The 16,928-nt window shown below is 32.8% G+C and overlaps 1 protein-coding gene across 3 annotated transcripts in view; it reads left to right on the top strand.

Moving 5' to 3' along the window:
* The window catches only part of LOC149800901 (uncharacterized), a 150,302-nt gene that overhangs the window by 58,327 nt on the left and 75,047 nt on the right, over window positions 1-16,928 (top strand). For all 3 annotated transcript variants that reach the window (XM_089954965.1, XM_089954964.1, XM_089954963.1), the window contains exons 15-18: window positions 8,743-8,867; window positions 9,559-9,601; window positions 9,963-10,045; window positions 10,507-10,570. In XM_089954965.1, the coding sequence (XP_089811091.1) occupies window positions 8,743-8,867; window positions 9,559-9,601; window positions 9,963-10,045; window positions 10,507-10,570 (315 nt within the window). The remainder of the gene's footprint in view (window positions 1-8,742; window positions 8,868-9,558; window positions 9,602-9,962; window positions 10,046-10,506; window positions 10,571-16,928) is intronic.

Raw genomic sequence — 16,928 nt, 5'->3', positions numbered from 1 at the left:
CCCCAAAAAGCTTCCTTTACAAAGCTTTGTCTTTCCTTAGAATCTCCTCTCTAAGTTTTACTGCCAAATTACGAGTGGCTTCCTTGGAGTAACCCTGTATTGCTCAGCAATCTTCCTAGGTGAGTCTAAATTGTCACTTGCTAGTTAGAAGTTTTAATTCAGGTCGAAATTCTTATCAAAATTCCGATTGGGTGTCGCTTTGACCCAATCCAATCAAACTTAGCGGACAATGTCCTTCTCACTATCTGTCCATATGGGGACAGATTTAGAACATGCCCCATTCCCTTGTGGGTTCCTCTGATCTTATGACTAAACTGTAACACACCAGAGGGCATATCGGTGCAACTCACTTCCGGATAGTTCAATCATTTAAGATGGCAGATGTAGATCAAGAAAATGTGACAGACCGCTCACATTATGCAAGCAGGATCAGTATCTCACTATCTTAAAAAGAAATTCTCTCAATATTTGATCAATTATTTTTACTTCTTTTTTTCACCAGCTTTCAAATAAATATTATCTGCCTATTTCAGAACTTCATTATCTTTCCATTACTACATTATGCTCATTTATATTATTTGATTGTGTGAAAGTTTTTAGCTGCGTAAAAAGTTCTTGCAATTTATCTCGCTTGAAGAATAATGAAAATATGTTTATTTTGTACAGCTTCAATCATAGCAGTTAATGGCGGTTGAACGACGAGAACAAAATTCTAACTTCTTAAGGTTTTTTTATTATTGATTTAGACTGTTGCTTTTCTATTAATGTTCATTATATTTTCATGAAATAACTTGAGTTTTTTTCAAAATGCACAAATGTCAACCATGCTTGAGCAGACAGGCGCACATATGAGTCTCCTTGAGGATTATTTTAATCCTTGAACGGTTGGAAATTTTAGAGTATACAATTTGGAGAAATATCGATGTTAGACACACTATGCATGTATAGGACATTTGTGGCTCTCACTTATTTGCCTGTCTGTCTGTCTGTCTGTATGTCTGTCTTCTTTCATCTGGTGCATGGGTATGTATATCCTCAAATGAATATGTGTTCCCATACGTATATTACATAAACATACTTCTGGTTAAAAATGAGTATTAAAATGATGCTAAGTTAGAAAGAGTGACTAATAGATAAAGACAACAAATATGAATATTAGTGAGTATCCATTTATTATTGACTTGTAGAGTATGTTCTTACAAGCAGTCTCTTTTTTAAATCATACTGTTTGCAATTTTACACAGGTCACGTGGATCAATATTGATTTAAAAGGCGACCCAAAGTACGATATTTACACCCAAATATGAATAAATATTCCATCTGCATTAATTACACTCATTTATCTTTATGATAGCTAATGTAATTATTGTTTTGTTAAGTTCCTCGGAATACATTAAAATACTGTGTTCCTTTTTTTTTTTAAAAAACAAGCTTTTCTGGTTTAAAACATTCAACATTACAAATCAGCTGACGTATCGAATTTGTGTTATAATTTTCTTATCGAACTTGTGTTATAACTTTTTTAATTCATGTTATAAATGAACTATTAGCCTTGCGAAAATAACTGAAAAAGAAGGATATATTAACATATGAAAAATGCAAATTGTTGAGATTCTTTTCATTAAAGTTATGTAACCAAAAATGTGCAATAAATGTTTAAAATCGGAGAGCAGAGTGAAATGTTCCTACAAATGTATCTGAAATTATGGATAATGAATTTATATTATCAGGTATGGACAGTGTATTTAATTTAATTATTTGATATCATTTACGTATGGAAAGTAAATATTATTTAATTATCTGATATAATGTAAGTATGGACACTGAATCTAATTATCTAATTTAATGTCTATAATTATTCTCCTAGTATGAACAAAAGATGCTTGACATATATAATTGATTCATTGTTTTAACCATAATGATCTGTACATCTTAGATACCTTACTTTGTTGAATTTATGTTTTGCTAACCAAGTGTAGAATGGTGAACTATCCGGAACTGAAAATTTTTTGTGGGCATGTGCATTGGAGCTGAGGGAGGTAATTTTAGGTGCTACGATAAGTAACTCCGTTGCAAACCGTGAAACCCCTATAATACCTTAGTTTATACATGACTTACTAACTGGGGCTGAGCAAACGTGACACTGGATGAAGATGCCAATGGGTACCCAGGTACTCTCCCATTGATACTAACGCGGGTGATAAAACGAACAACCACGTACCAGTTTAAAAAAATTTTTCCAAGTTCAGATCAAGACAGACTAATGATTACAGCTTGGGGCTCGTGTCATGTATGCATTTATTCATCATCATGGGCTCGTATGGTTGCTTACAATTTACTTGTCATACATGAACTATATAATAATAAAATAGTACAATCCTTCCTTGCATGACCTATTTAAGAATCAACACTGATATTTCAGTCTCGACCGTCCAAACTTTGTTCCTGTCCATGGTTCATGCACCAATTTTCTCGCGACTTAAACACTCTTGTTTTGAGATCCTGATGACATTAACTGGGTCAATACCTTTCGTCACCAGCAATAGTAAGTACTGATTAAAAAATATTCGACAAAATAAAATTTAAATACATACAACAATTCAAATAAAAGATAGCACAATATAAATGTCCAGTTTAACTAATGCCATATTTGCCTCCAGTCTGTGGCCCTGGAGCGAGTGTTAGCTGTTCAAGTCAGGGCTGCTGTTTACATGTTGGTTTATTGGACCCATTTTATTAGCAGGAAACTTAAGACATTTTTTGTCACGGCAGAGGCAACACAAAAACTTGGCTACCATAGCATGCACTTCTTACACCATGTTGGGAAAAAATGAACGAAATGGACAACTATACAGACTGAAATTTTTTGCTGAAATATTTAAATATAAAGGAAAAAACTTTTATTATTTAATAACATTGAAAAAAAATCAAATAAAAATTCACCAGGTGTGTAAATGTGGTAACTTCTGTATGAATTTTACATCAAACAGTTCCAAGAAAACGGATGGGTTCTTGAATGTGAAACCACTTGCCCTAGATTCATTCTATTATGATACTACACACATAGCTGACCAGCCTAAATTGAAAATAAATGGCGCCAGATATAATTTTTTTAAAAACAAAGAGAAAAAAAGAACCCCAGGATGAATCGATGTAACTGATGGATGTTATATGACTAAAAATGTTAGAGAAGAGGGATTTTGTTAAACTTAAAAACATGTTGCACTGGACTGTTGTTATGGGACAAATCATGGCAGGTCAAGGATAATACAACAATCATCATTTGTGGACTTTGCAACTATTTGCGAAAGTTACTGTAGACATGTAGACTAGTCAAAAGTGAGTGTCATGCATGAATAATTTATCAATTTCTTTTGTGTCTATTCTCATCCTTACTACTAATCCACATGAATTTAGCCAATTTGTGAAAAAAAAAATAATATCAGATCCAGGCCAGTAGCAAAATTAAATGGACGTTTTTCATACAGTTTTCTGTAATTATGGTATGTAATGCATGCACGTTTTATGCTCAGATTACGCTTTTTTGCCACTTTTATTAGTAATAATTATGCTTACACCACTTTTCGGGGTTGGCATGTGTGAACTTATAACAATGCAGTTCAGGTTTACATTTAATACAATTTCCTTTTGATCATGTACCCTGGTAACCAATCATTAGGACTTATGGGCACCCAGTAGAAATTTCCCAAAATTCTGACATCTGTACTTCTGGAACTGTCCTCGGGGAGATTTCTCCAAAACTTTTATGATACATTTTTCCAAAAATATTTACATTTGTGCTATGTAAAGAAATTCAAAATCTGCTTTCCAATTTTTTTATTTAAAAAAAAAACTTATTGGGGGTCATATTTAGAGTCTGAAATGCATATGTATCATGTGTATTACATAAAGAAATTTGAAGCATCTTATACATACCCTTTACTGGAGTCGGAATTTCCTCTAGCATGGCAATGGGGTTTTGTCTGACTTCTTCCTGTTGCTGTTGATGTTTTGCACTTCTTTCAAATGATTGCTAACTTTGTTGTGTTGACTTAAATTTTGTGACCTTCAAGAAGTTTAATCTGTAAAAAGAACATCAGAGATTAGTATAGTTGATCATTTTTTTATAAATGCAGAACAGAAAGAATGCACTGAAATGGGAAAAAGATTTGGTTGGCAAAAGAGTCGTAGTATAGGAAAAGCTGTAATCCTTATCCAATTAAATCTTTATTTTAAATCTTCCAATCAAGAGATTTGACAGACAAGGCAACTGTCTTTTAGGAATAAAATCATGAATTAAGCTACTGCATTTGGTCCTCAATCACATATGCTGAACTTGCTCCACCCAATCAGCAATAAAATAATATGAAGAACATTTATTTTTGTCCAAATTCAGATAGGATTTAAAATTCTGAGTGGCTGAGTTACTAATTGTTTCAATCGGTAACGCAAGTGCTCGTCACTGAGGCGCCTGCAGAATTATTAAGGGGTGGTGGCAGGCAGACATTGTTACAGAGTTGAATTGTAGAAGGCATAAATAAGTTTTGAGACAGTGTTGTTCAACACAAAGGAGTTCAAGTAGTATTAGATGATCGTGTGGTGTGGATATCACTTTTAGCAACAAGAGGTTGAATTATATTTTTCAGTAAAATCTGAAGCAAAACCTTGGCTTATTTTTAAATGACCAAATTTATGCTTACACTTATAATGTTGATGATTCAGGCTATCCACTTTGATCATTCCATATGCAAAAATTGTAAACAGAAATGAGTGAATGTAACTTACATCTTTCTCGGCAAAGAACCAGTCCTTCATAATCCTTGAATCTTCTAATATGCATCCCTATAAACTTGCATCGATGTCTTCTTTTTTGTGCTGGACATTAACATCAGTACTAACATGGACATCACTATGTTGATATTGGTTTCTTTTTGTTAACAATGTCCACACTCTTGCGGTCATTGAAATATGTAAGAACAAACATGTTGCAGGAGAATATTAAATAGCTTTCTTCCTAAAACGCGTGGTCCTTGCTAAGTGAACATGGCCCGCACACAAATTTCTGTCTGTTGGTTTTTAAAGTGCTATTCTACATGTACACTGTAGGTCAGCATGCAGCATCTGTTGAGTTCATTTGAGGCACAAAAAAGGATGAATTATTAGTAAACATTTTATTTTACGCACAGGGGCTCGTATCACTGATTACAATATAAATGTCAGTCATACATGTAGTATAAAATAATACCTTTATTAAATTGTGAGCAACAATATGAGCCCCTATGGTTTTACACTCCTTTGTTTATTTTTGCTCAGGTATTTCTTAATGTTATTGTTTATGTATCAAATAAATGGTATTTTTATTATCAGATGTTTTGTAAAAACTGAGCTATAAGTGAATTAATATCATTGATAAGTTAATTAATATAGCCACAGTTAATTTTGATGTTTTTACAGTAGCTTGGGCTGACCCATGCCCCATAGGACACTCTAATGGTTCTAAAAGCCGATTCTTCCACCGTGTACTCAGATAACCTGGGTCACAGAAAAGTTAATGGAAATGTCAGTGATTTGTCTCGTGATTATTTCAGTAGCAAACTTCTTTTTTAAACTTTTAAATGACATGATCAGAACATTTAAAAGGCTGCAAATAAACAAGATTTTCCATTGCCAAGAATATACATGTGCAAAAGAGTGCGAAACAGCAAAAAACACGACTGGATTAGGCAGTTTTTTTACAGATTTATGAAATTTTATGTACAGTACATATCGTTCAATGGCAGTGATAATTTAGTGTTAGCAATAGTGAATCAATCCACTGACAGGTCACATAGAAGCTGGATTCGCATTTCCCTACAATAAAGTCACTGAAAAAAAACAGACTAATGGAGCACATCGTTGTCTGCAATAAGCCAAATTACACAATTCAGTCAGTATTAGATTTTATTGACCTTTGTGTGAATGTTAGGCATGGAAGAAAACGACGTAGTATATGTAGTTCTCCAAATCTTCTGGAAAAGGACTTGAGAGTTTATTAAGCCGAAAGGACTGTGCATCAGTGTTTATTTTGTTTCTTCAGATATGTGGCTGTGTATTTGTTTTACAGTTTTATAGTAGAGTTTGAGAAGTTTGATAAATTCTGAATAAAGGGGTTGCATCATATGTTTATTTTTAATAGCATCCATTTTGAGGCAAAAGGTTTATTTCCTTTTTATATTTGTAAACTGCATATTTTTGGGAGAGAAACATTTACCTTTTACAGATTACTGAATGAAACATTAACCATGAACAGTTTCGCATGGTATTTTCTTTGACAGCTGTTCAAGTTTAATGAATAGTCTGGTTATACGAGACCTTAATGCAGAATTGTTTCTTTTTATGAACAGTGAAATGAACCTTAATATGTTCAAATACAATTAAGAGATTGTTGGGTCAAAATAAGACTTAAACTCACTGTGAGAAAATTAATTGACATGTTTTAAAATTTAAAAAAAACAACAAAGCAACAGCAAGTGCATAATAGAAATGATGTCTGTTTGACAATAATCGGGATACTTGACATTCAACATTTGCACAAAATATTTAAGTCCAAATTGCTCACGTGATAACTCACATGATACAATCCAACTTTAAATAAATTTGAAATAAGTGTTTAATCAAAATCAAAGTCCAGATTTCTCACGTGATAACTCACATGAGAAAATCCAACTTTGAATAAATTTGAAATAAGTGTTTAATCAGAATCAAAGTCCAAGTTTCTCACGTGATAAATCACATGAGAAATTAGAACTCTGCCTTATTTTCAGACATGGTTAAATGTAATGGAAAAGAATGTTTTCTGAGTTCTACTTTCTCGTTTGAAAATTTAATTTCTCACTTGAGCAAAATCTGCACATGTGAAAATCAGGTTAGTTTTTCCTTGGCTCACAAGATCTAACAAACTGCACACATGAGCCTGCAAAATCTACCCAATTTGCATACATTTCTAACAAGGTTCTCATGTGCAGCTTATGAGCAGCTCATGTGAACTGGTGAGCTTTTTCTGTACGGGATGAGAGATTAGCTATATTTTTTCTTAATACTGACGCGTAATGGACTATCATATCCATTATTCACAAATGCAAAGCAATCTAATTCTCTTGTACTCTGCATTGTTTCAATCCTTGAATTATTTCTAATGATAGATAGGTACATCGGGATTCTAAATTAAAAGTGTATATATACTGTACATATATACTGTACATATATACTGAATCCATTTAGCACTGCATTAATGCATCATTACATAAATATGAAGGGAAGTCTAAGACTTAGTCGAACATTTGGTGATGTGAAAGGTTGATATCAATATTATCATTAGTAATTGTAGGTTACTGCATTTGTATGGGAAAATATGAACGAGTTTTGAGATGGAATACTGCACAACCTTGGGAGTGCAGTATATCCATCCAACCAAACGTGTTCATATTTTCCCATTCAAATGCAGTAACCTTTTTATTATATGCTCATTTTCTTATTCTACCTAAGGCTTCATTATAAAAACAAAATACACTACAAGAAACAATGTAAATGAATGTATGCCGTATTCCAAACTAAATACACAAGTGCAGATTCATCACTACACAAAAAAAAAACATTATTAAATATGCACATAACTCCGCCCAGATAACTTCGCATGCTCGGCATAACCTTCGAAAGAAAATGGCATGTTTAGTTAAAATTGAAATTTGGAGTCATATTGTGAATGAATGCGCATTGCAACAATTTTTCCATTTGTTCTGGAATGAATAGATTTTGGTATTTTGTTTTGATTGTACGAAAGTTCGAGATTTTGGACTGGATTCATCTGTGCAAATTGTACATAAAATACATCTGATTGAAGCAGCATGGGAGAAGTGTGTTTACATCTGCAAGTGTGTTTGTTCTGTCATTGACTATTTGAAATCATAATGTGGGAAAAATATGAAGTGTTTCAATTGCAATTATCAAAAAGACGCTATTGAATTTAATATTTATTTCATTTTGAGTGTAGTAAGGAAGAAGTAACTGCACTTGGAATATACTCAAAATTACAGTACAGTTTTGAAATGTGTAATCAAGCTTGAGAACTCATGACATGGCTCATGTAATTTGAATTTGGAGAACTAAGAAAGTACATTTTGAAGAAATTCTAGATGTAAAACTGTAAGTATATTTTTTGCCATTCTTATTACCAGCTAGAGGAGACAGTTTATGCCTTTATAGCTTGCATGTTATTTGTAGGTACCAAGCAATTTTATGAAATCTGGTGTCTATCACAAAATCTGAAACAACGTATCAAAAAGTTAACTTGGAATGTAGCAAAGCAGTTGTATGTTGCAGTCCATGATACATCTGCTTTAGTTCATTCCGAAACAAATTTAATCAACCAAAATGTATTGCGCCTACTATGCGAATGTACATGATTTGTTTACAAAAAAGCAGTTCCTTATACACTATTGGGCACACGTGTCCTGCGCATGGGAGCAATATGAAGGTGTGCAATATCGTAAATTATTGAACAATTCTGAAAATGTAAAGTTAATGGAGAAAAAAATGAGCATATAATAATAAGTTATACTTGTTGTTGTTGTCTTAATCATTGTCGCAGTAGTAGTAATATTTTTGTTCCTGTTGTTTTCCAAGAATTCTAGAACATATCATTAAATGACACTAAAACACATCCCATGGTACTAGAAGTGAATTGCAAGATATTTTTAATTGTAGGTTTTCTTCCAATAAGTGCAATGGATCAGTTGATGGATCTCTACGAAGAAATAACATAGACAAAATTGATGAAGGCAGCGACAGTTATACTTCTGATGACAATGGAGTCAATTTTAAAAAGAAAGGTGAAAATAGAATACAAGCAAACTAATAAATTTAATAGTTACAAATGTCCTCTTAAAAAAGGAATATGTCCTTTATGGATTTGTCCCTTTATCAGTGATCACTGGAACATTTTTAATCTAATAACACAGTTTGTAATTTCATGTTGGCATACTTTTAAGCATTTGTTGGAATATTTTACTATCATTCTAAGTTGATTTGGAACTGATGAAAAACAGATAAGCAGGTTACTTTTTTCAATTTAATTAGTACCATTGTAGTACTAGCTAAGCTGGTCTGAAGTAAATATAATTTATCCTTGCATAAATAGTTGATCATTTTGTACTTATCTTGGTATTTTATGTCCTAATTAATTGATATATTAATAAGCACAAATAGATAAAGCCAATAGGAATACAATTCAGCTTTCCTAACAAATTATTATGGTTATGATATATTATGACCTTTTTCGTTATATTTTCATAGAAATGTAATTTTAAAACCAATTATTAAGTATTAAAAGTTGCTAAATACAAGTTGACATGTAAGCTCAATAAAAAAAAAATAATTCTGAATAAACAGTGCCGAGTCCATGCTTGCATGGGTATATTAATACTGTTTTTTTATGTGTTTAAAGTTTTTGTTTTAATTTGTATCCTTCACTTTCATCATTTTTTTATACTTATTAATGATTTATTACTTTCATTTCCACAGGTGTGTTAAAAAATAAAAACCGACTTCCTTTAAAAATGTTCAGGTAAGTCTCCAATAAACATATTTACTTTGACACTGGCTGAAATGCTGTTGTCAGAGTTGTTACAAAACCTAAGGTTTGCATACTATACGATAATAGATCTTTTGATTTTCTCATCACTTAATTGTTTTCAAATTAGTATGACTAGAAGTTGCAGTTGAAAATGAGTACTCGTGTTATGTTTAACGGCAGTCATTATCATAGAAGAAATAGTACCAGCCCATGCAGCAATAGTAGTATAAGAAATATGTTTAAATAGTTTTCTGGCATTATCCTGTTTAGAAGATTAATAAACAGGTTTGAAAATGAATAAAACATCTTACTTTATCTTCCTCAGTAATCAAATTCCACTTTGAATAACTAGGTGGCAGAGTCATGGAGAAAAGAGCACGAGACAAGAGAAATTCAGAGATGATGATGATGACAATTCAGACGATGATAAACAAGGTTAACGCAGATGACTCTTTCCTGTCCTGAAAAGGCCTGAAAAGTTTAAAGTCATTGTTGATATTAATCTAAAGTTTGACTGTACTTTTGTCTTCTTTCTTCAACCTTTTATTTCATTGTTCAGTTATTTTAAGTAACAATCTGTACATATATAAGTTAGTCGTAAATAGTGACCAGACAAAGTTATGTATCTTTTCACGTAGTTATACGTATGCATCTTTGTTTACCCTGTATAAATTTAAGTTTGTGAGGTATTCATATAAATGAAACCACAACCAATCAACCTCTAAAATAAAAGCGTTTCATTCAGACATGACCATACATCAGTGATTCGATCGAAACAATAAATCTTCAGTTGACAATAGTAAATTCTAGATGAAAAGGTGCGGTCGATCCCACATGTTGTTGAATCACTGGTTGTTTTATGATTGTCATTTTTAACAACCAACTATTTCTTACAGATAATTTAGATGGAGAACAAAAAAGGATGGTATCAATATTTCCAGATGTTTCCCAAGAAGATAGGTAATCTCTCTTACTACCACTGAATATGAACCTTTGTGCTTATACCATGAAAATTAAATAAATACTCTCAGTAAGTAAATAAATACTTATACAATTTCTTTTTCATCTATTATGCATCATTTTAAAATATATATAATTGTCAGTCTGTATACAGCTTATAATTTGGACAAAGTCTAAAGTTAACTCAAAACATAATTGTTAAACAGAGCTTCATCTTTGTGGATCAAGAATGTGTGATAACAGACCCATTATCAATTTACAGTGGAGCCTCGTTAATCGGGACTCCGTTTATCCGGAAACCTCGCTATCCGGACATAATTCAATGGGAATGGAATTCCTAAACGTTAATTTGCTCCGTTAATCAAGAAATCCGCGTTCCGGATCCAGAAATCAAAATCGGGGACCAAAGGGTAAAATTACATTAAAACTTGTCTCGATAATCCAGAAATAATCTGTCCAAAAATAAGAAAATTCGAAAAATCGTATGTGAAAATACAATCAGAAGAATAATACATAAAACACAGTAGTGAAGCCCTTGAAAATCTATGGCCACTATCAATAACTAAGTAGCGTGACCATATTGTAACCAGCGATTGTATAAACAATGTCTGTTTTAGCTAGTCGCCGACGGGGGTGTTAATAATTAAATAAACACACTGGGATCAGATAGATCCACCAAACAATCCAGGCAAACAAAGGTTACAGACTTCTTCAGGAAATTGACATAATAAATGTATGTACAGTACATACATGTACATGAACATAGTGTGATGTGTTCGATGTGTTAATTGTCTAAACTTCTATTTACTGTATATGTACGTACAAGCACGTGTTATAATAATGTGAAATAAACACAAATTAATAGATGTATTCATTAATTTAATTCAACCATTATTGAATATACAGTACATTACATTTAAAGCTAGCATATACATGTACATATATACGGTGTGATGATATCGTAAAATAAAAAATGTGCATAATTCAATTATTCAGAAAACTCGTTAATCCGGACATATTCGCTGGGAACGAATGTGTCCGGATTATCAAGGCTCCACTGTATATGATACTGTAATATTTTCATACGTCATTATATAATGTCATATTTTAATCATATTCAGAGTTTGAACTTGATTTCCTTTTTACTACTGTGTACCTTTGGGTACTGTAGATTTCATTGAGCATGACCAAATTTTTTTCAGACGAAAATATAACATGAACAATGGCAATCAAACATCAAAAATTGCAATGACAGTTCACTTCATGTCAGAAATTGCAATCATTATTTATATTGCTCTGTATTAGTTATGTTTTACTGCAGTTTGACATCTTTTATTTTTATGAAGTCAAATTATTTACAAATTAATGCTGAGTAGAGAATTTTAATCACATACAGGCTTCAAAGATGATGTCAATCTAGCAATGAAAGACATATATATATATATATATATATATATATATATATATATATATATATATATATATATATATATATATATATATATATATATATATATATATATATATATATGGTGGCGCTATACAGTTTCGCATTTTGCATAGGGTTAGGAATTTAAAGAAAAAGAATGCCCCTGGGTTTCCTCACTGGTTATACTGGCTATTTAAAAAAGACCTTGTATATCTTAGGTATAATGCAAAGAACCTTTAATTCCCTTTATTTTGGTGTATGATTGATGGGTGTACTATGGGTTATAGAGTATACAGCTTGGCCTTACTTCAAATGTGCACCTTTCAAAAAAGTGCTAGCTCTACTTGGTCATTTTCACTTCCTGAACTTCAGAGGTCAATTGTATAAAAAAGAGCCGATAACTTTTTTTACATTTTATATATTTGGTAATTCATTCATTGCACTTTCAGAAGCTGGTATTGTCTAGTCTGGCAAAATTCATTTTCCCTATTTTAATAGCTGCTATGTATAGTGTACTTTAGACTAATTCAGACTGATTTTTTAACACAAGGGAGCAGTCATTTTAGTTAGCAGTGTGCTTAAATCATGTAAAATTTCCAAAAGTACAATATCCAAAAGAAATATCATCCACATTACATTAATGTAGCATAGAGGTATGCAAACGTTCTCTCCACTGTGCATGTTTTAAATGCGAACTACTTCACCTTACATACGTCACTCTTTCAAAAGTACATATTATCTGGTGAGCGCCACCTATATATATATATAAAGAATCAAATAAAACTTAATAATAATAACAAAATGAATAGTTTAAATAAAGTTTAATCCCATTTTATGTTATTGATCTTAATTTTAATTTACCTCTAATGGTCAGTCAACACAAGTTTGTTATCATTACTTATCCTAAACTACTTGAAAGATTGCCAAGAAACTTGATACATATTTATCCCATAGTTGTATCAGCGTATAAATTTGGCTTCTAACACGTGTTACACTTGAATGTGAAGTTACAGTTTTCAAGTTATCTTCTCTCTCATTGTTGGAATTTATGTGCATATTCTAAAGTGAACCTGTATTTGTTTGTGGAGGAAATAGTTGGTGCTTTTTACCATGATTTCACCACTGGGTACGGGAACTGAAAGCAACACGTTTATCTTGGCTGATCAAAACTTCAGACTACAGTTACAATGTAGCTTTTAGTGGCTTTGAAATTTCTGTGGTAGGAGGAGTAATGTTCTGTACGGTAGTCTGCAAGATTGCCTGACAGGGTATTCCAGTCTGATGCATCCATATTCAGTGGACCTGGGAAGTTTATGTGTGTGTGTGTGTGTTGGATTTTTAATGTAGCTTTAAAAAAATTCAGTCATATCGCTACGATGTCTGCAGTGTGACAGTTTATAGTGATATCCAGCACTGGGCATCATGCCGCAGACATGTAGCATGATGTCCCATCCAGTCACATTATCCTGGCACCAGGCAACCAGTCCTAACACTAACCTCTTAATGCTGAGCGCCAAGAGAGGCAGCTGTTAGTACCATTTTTGTAAGTCTTTGGTATGACTCAGCCATGGATCTTACCCACAACCTCCCGCATCTGAGGCAGATGCTCTAACCAGTTGATGTATGTAATCATCGTTTAACAAAGAAGAAAATGGAATGATACTGTGCTCCAAATCAGGTTGCAACTAGTTTCAATGTTTTAAGACAACTATTTGCTATTTCCAATACATAATGATACATAGTTACCGTAAAACAGCATTTACATTTACATAGATATAGACAAACCCATCAATATGGAATGATGACTATACTAAATACAAGGGCATTGTTTCACAGTGCTTGTGAATCGAGCTCAGATATCTCAGTATACGGATGTTCTATATATACATTGACAAATTTTCATGAACTGAATAATCATGTGAAATAGAAGTCAGCGTTTGTTGGAAAAGTCAAAAGTCAAAAGTCTCCTATCAATTGACTGGTCCTGATCTGATCCCTTTAACAGAGCAATACTGTACATCTATTTAAATTTAGAATTAAACAGTATCTACATCTACAAACAAAACTGAACATTTTTTTCAAAATATTTAAAACATATTCCATGTTAGGTAGTGCAGTTTTCCTTTACACGCTAAGAACGCTGAAGTGTCGCAGTAGAGAAATTTCCATAACATCTCATGCTGTTTGCCAGTATACACATGCCATCACAAGCAGTCAGATGCACTCATTGTTTTAAGCTTACTGCTACCTTTCACAAAGAATGATTTAGTCTTTTCTGATGTCCTTGTATCTCCATTTAAAGACAATTCTTGCCATTTGTTTGGATACTTACTCATATTGATTATTAATAATTGGAATTACTTTGGTCATTTTACCTTTATTATATAAACACTAGGTTTGGTGTGTTTTTCTCTGACTGAAATCTACCTTGGATGTGATTGTTTGGATATGGAAATGAGGACACTTAACAAAATCCGTTTCGATCACCGATAACAGGATTCAGTGATCAAAATGGAACTAAGTTGATTGGACTCATTTATTTCCCGAGCTTAAGTATATTGATCTCACACTGAGGTTTACTTATGGTGACGAATTTACTTCAGTTTTATATTCATAAATTCTGTAAATGACATCGTAGTCTCATTTTGAAACAAAATCATTGGAGACAAATAGTGGCCATTTGAACTTGTTTATGCACATGTTATGTTATAATAAGGCTATTAAAGTCCCAAGAGATCACTGACGCATCAACAGAAATTGTGGTATAATCATTAGTTTAGGACTGTTGAAACTGACTGATGTATTCAGTTCGTTTCATTCAAATGTTGCACTAGTTAAAATAAAAAATAAAATAGGAGGTACTTCAGTGATAACTGAAATGTCATGAAATATATGTTAAACACCGATAATAAAAGTTTCACAAATATTGCCAGATAATCAAACTCCAAAAAAATTGAAGCATCTCTGCAGTTACCTCCGAGTCTATTTCAGAGAGCTCCAAGTTATTTGATGCTCATGGGAAGAGACAATGATGGTCCTGATGTTATTTGTAACATTTTCTGTCTATTAGTCATGTGATATTATTTTTCACTTCAGTTTTATTTTTGTTTGATAATTTAGCATGATAACATATCGCTAGTTATGAATTTCATTAGTCCAAATAAACCTAGAGTTCTTACTCCACATTCAGATTTTTATTAGCTTAGACCATGGAAGGTTTCTAAATCCATCCAACTAGATCTACTTTAATTTCTGCTCATTTCTATCAAGAGATGAATAGTGTACATCCAATCTGTAGCTGCATGGATGCTGGCATGAACATTGTTATGGCTATGTAAACATCAGATGGTGTGTGGTTTTGTTTGGTCGAGAGATTTGATAACATTAGCAAAGATGTGGTGATTCAAGCATATATGAGACACATGATGGGTCCTTTAGCAAACAACAGAACAGATCAACAGATTTATGCCAGTTGATGATTCTGACATAGATGATACCTTCACAAAGCAGTCCACATTATGAAATTTAAAGCTGCTAAAGGCCTTCTTCAAACAACCCCATGCAAGTTCTTTATTAGTATTAATGGGAGCGATGGGTCAAACTATGGGCTGAATTTAATCAAGGGTTTTTGTCATGTTTCATGGGGAACCTTCTCAAAAACCAGTTTGCATTCTGGACATGAATTTGTTTAATTTTGTATCTTTGTCAGTAGCAAACAATTACAACTCAATGGTGATGCAAAGGAAAATTTTCAGAGAATAGTGGAGTCAATTTATGATGACAAATTTTAACCTTATGAAAGTCTCACAGTGACTTAATTTATTTCCATTAAAATTCACCAGACGCCGACCCCTGTTGCAATGTCGTTGTATGTTGCTAGGCTTTTCCCTGTCTGTTTGCAGCCAGGTGTAAGACATATGGGAAAACAGTATGACATCACAAATGAAAATGTATTTGCATGCATCCAATTTGAGCAACAATTGCATAAATACTGGACATATCTAGTTGTTCTTTTACAGATTAATCTTGTATTGTTATTATCATTATTATTACTATTATTATTGAATTTTGCACATCAATCTGTAACAAGAGAGGTGAGGAAGAATCCAGTCAGCATGCTAGTGTACAAATGAGAGACTATGTAAAAAGGTTTACATGGACCAAGAGCCAAGAGAAGAGCTTGCAGAGGTCAATTTCGGCCACAGTACAAAATGAACCATGTTATTCTCCATACACCTCAATCTTAATATCATTGTATCTCTGCAGTGCGAGACAGACATCTCAGACTCACTGAAAAAGACTCGGAGGCAATAGTAGTGCTATTTTGGAAATTTAGAACTTTTTGGAGAAATATTTGACCAAATATGCAAATAGTGGCACTGAAAATATCATTCAACGATGTTTTGAACCATAAGTGAAATCCATGCATCTTTTTATTGTTATTCTTGCTAAGTTAGAATTAAAACTATAAAAGAAATTATTCATTTAATTTGCCTCAAACTACTGCATATTAAGCTGAATTCTGCGGTCACAACACCAAAACACACCCCAGCTCTCTGACCGTTAATTTGGAGTTTAGATATCGGCAGAGGGTTTAGTGGAATCAAGCAGGTCTGAATATTCGCATTTTCCCTGTTTAAAAGCTTTGTTGCTAATAATAGGAGCCTCAAGGCCACATGATATATGTTCAAATCTTGTGAACACCAGTTTCATCTTTCTTGACTTTTATATTGTCTTATGTTTCCCTGAGCATTCAGACTTGTAGAATTCTTGCAGTCTTTGATATAAAATGCAACCATTACTTGGTTGTTATGGTTAAACACTTATGTAACTACTCCAACCCAGAATTCAAGATAGTACATTATCCTTAAAATGCAAATTCCTTGACGTGCCTGGTTGATATCATTATCTATGTAGCTATTTCTGCCT

Source organism: Sinohyriopsis cumingii, chromosome 4 (assembly GCF_028554795.1).
Source record: "Sinohyriopsis cumingii isolate HCF-2022 chromosome 4, ASM2855479v2, whole genome shotgun sequence".
Lineage (NCBI taxonomy): Eukaryota > Metazoa > Mollusca > Bivalvia > Unionida > Unionidae > Sinohyriopsis > Sinohyriopsis cumingii.
Note: the sequence above shows the minus strand (reverse complement) of the source record. Positions and strands in the feature narration are given on the sequence as shown.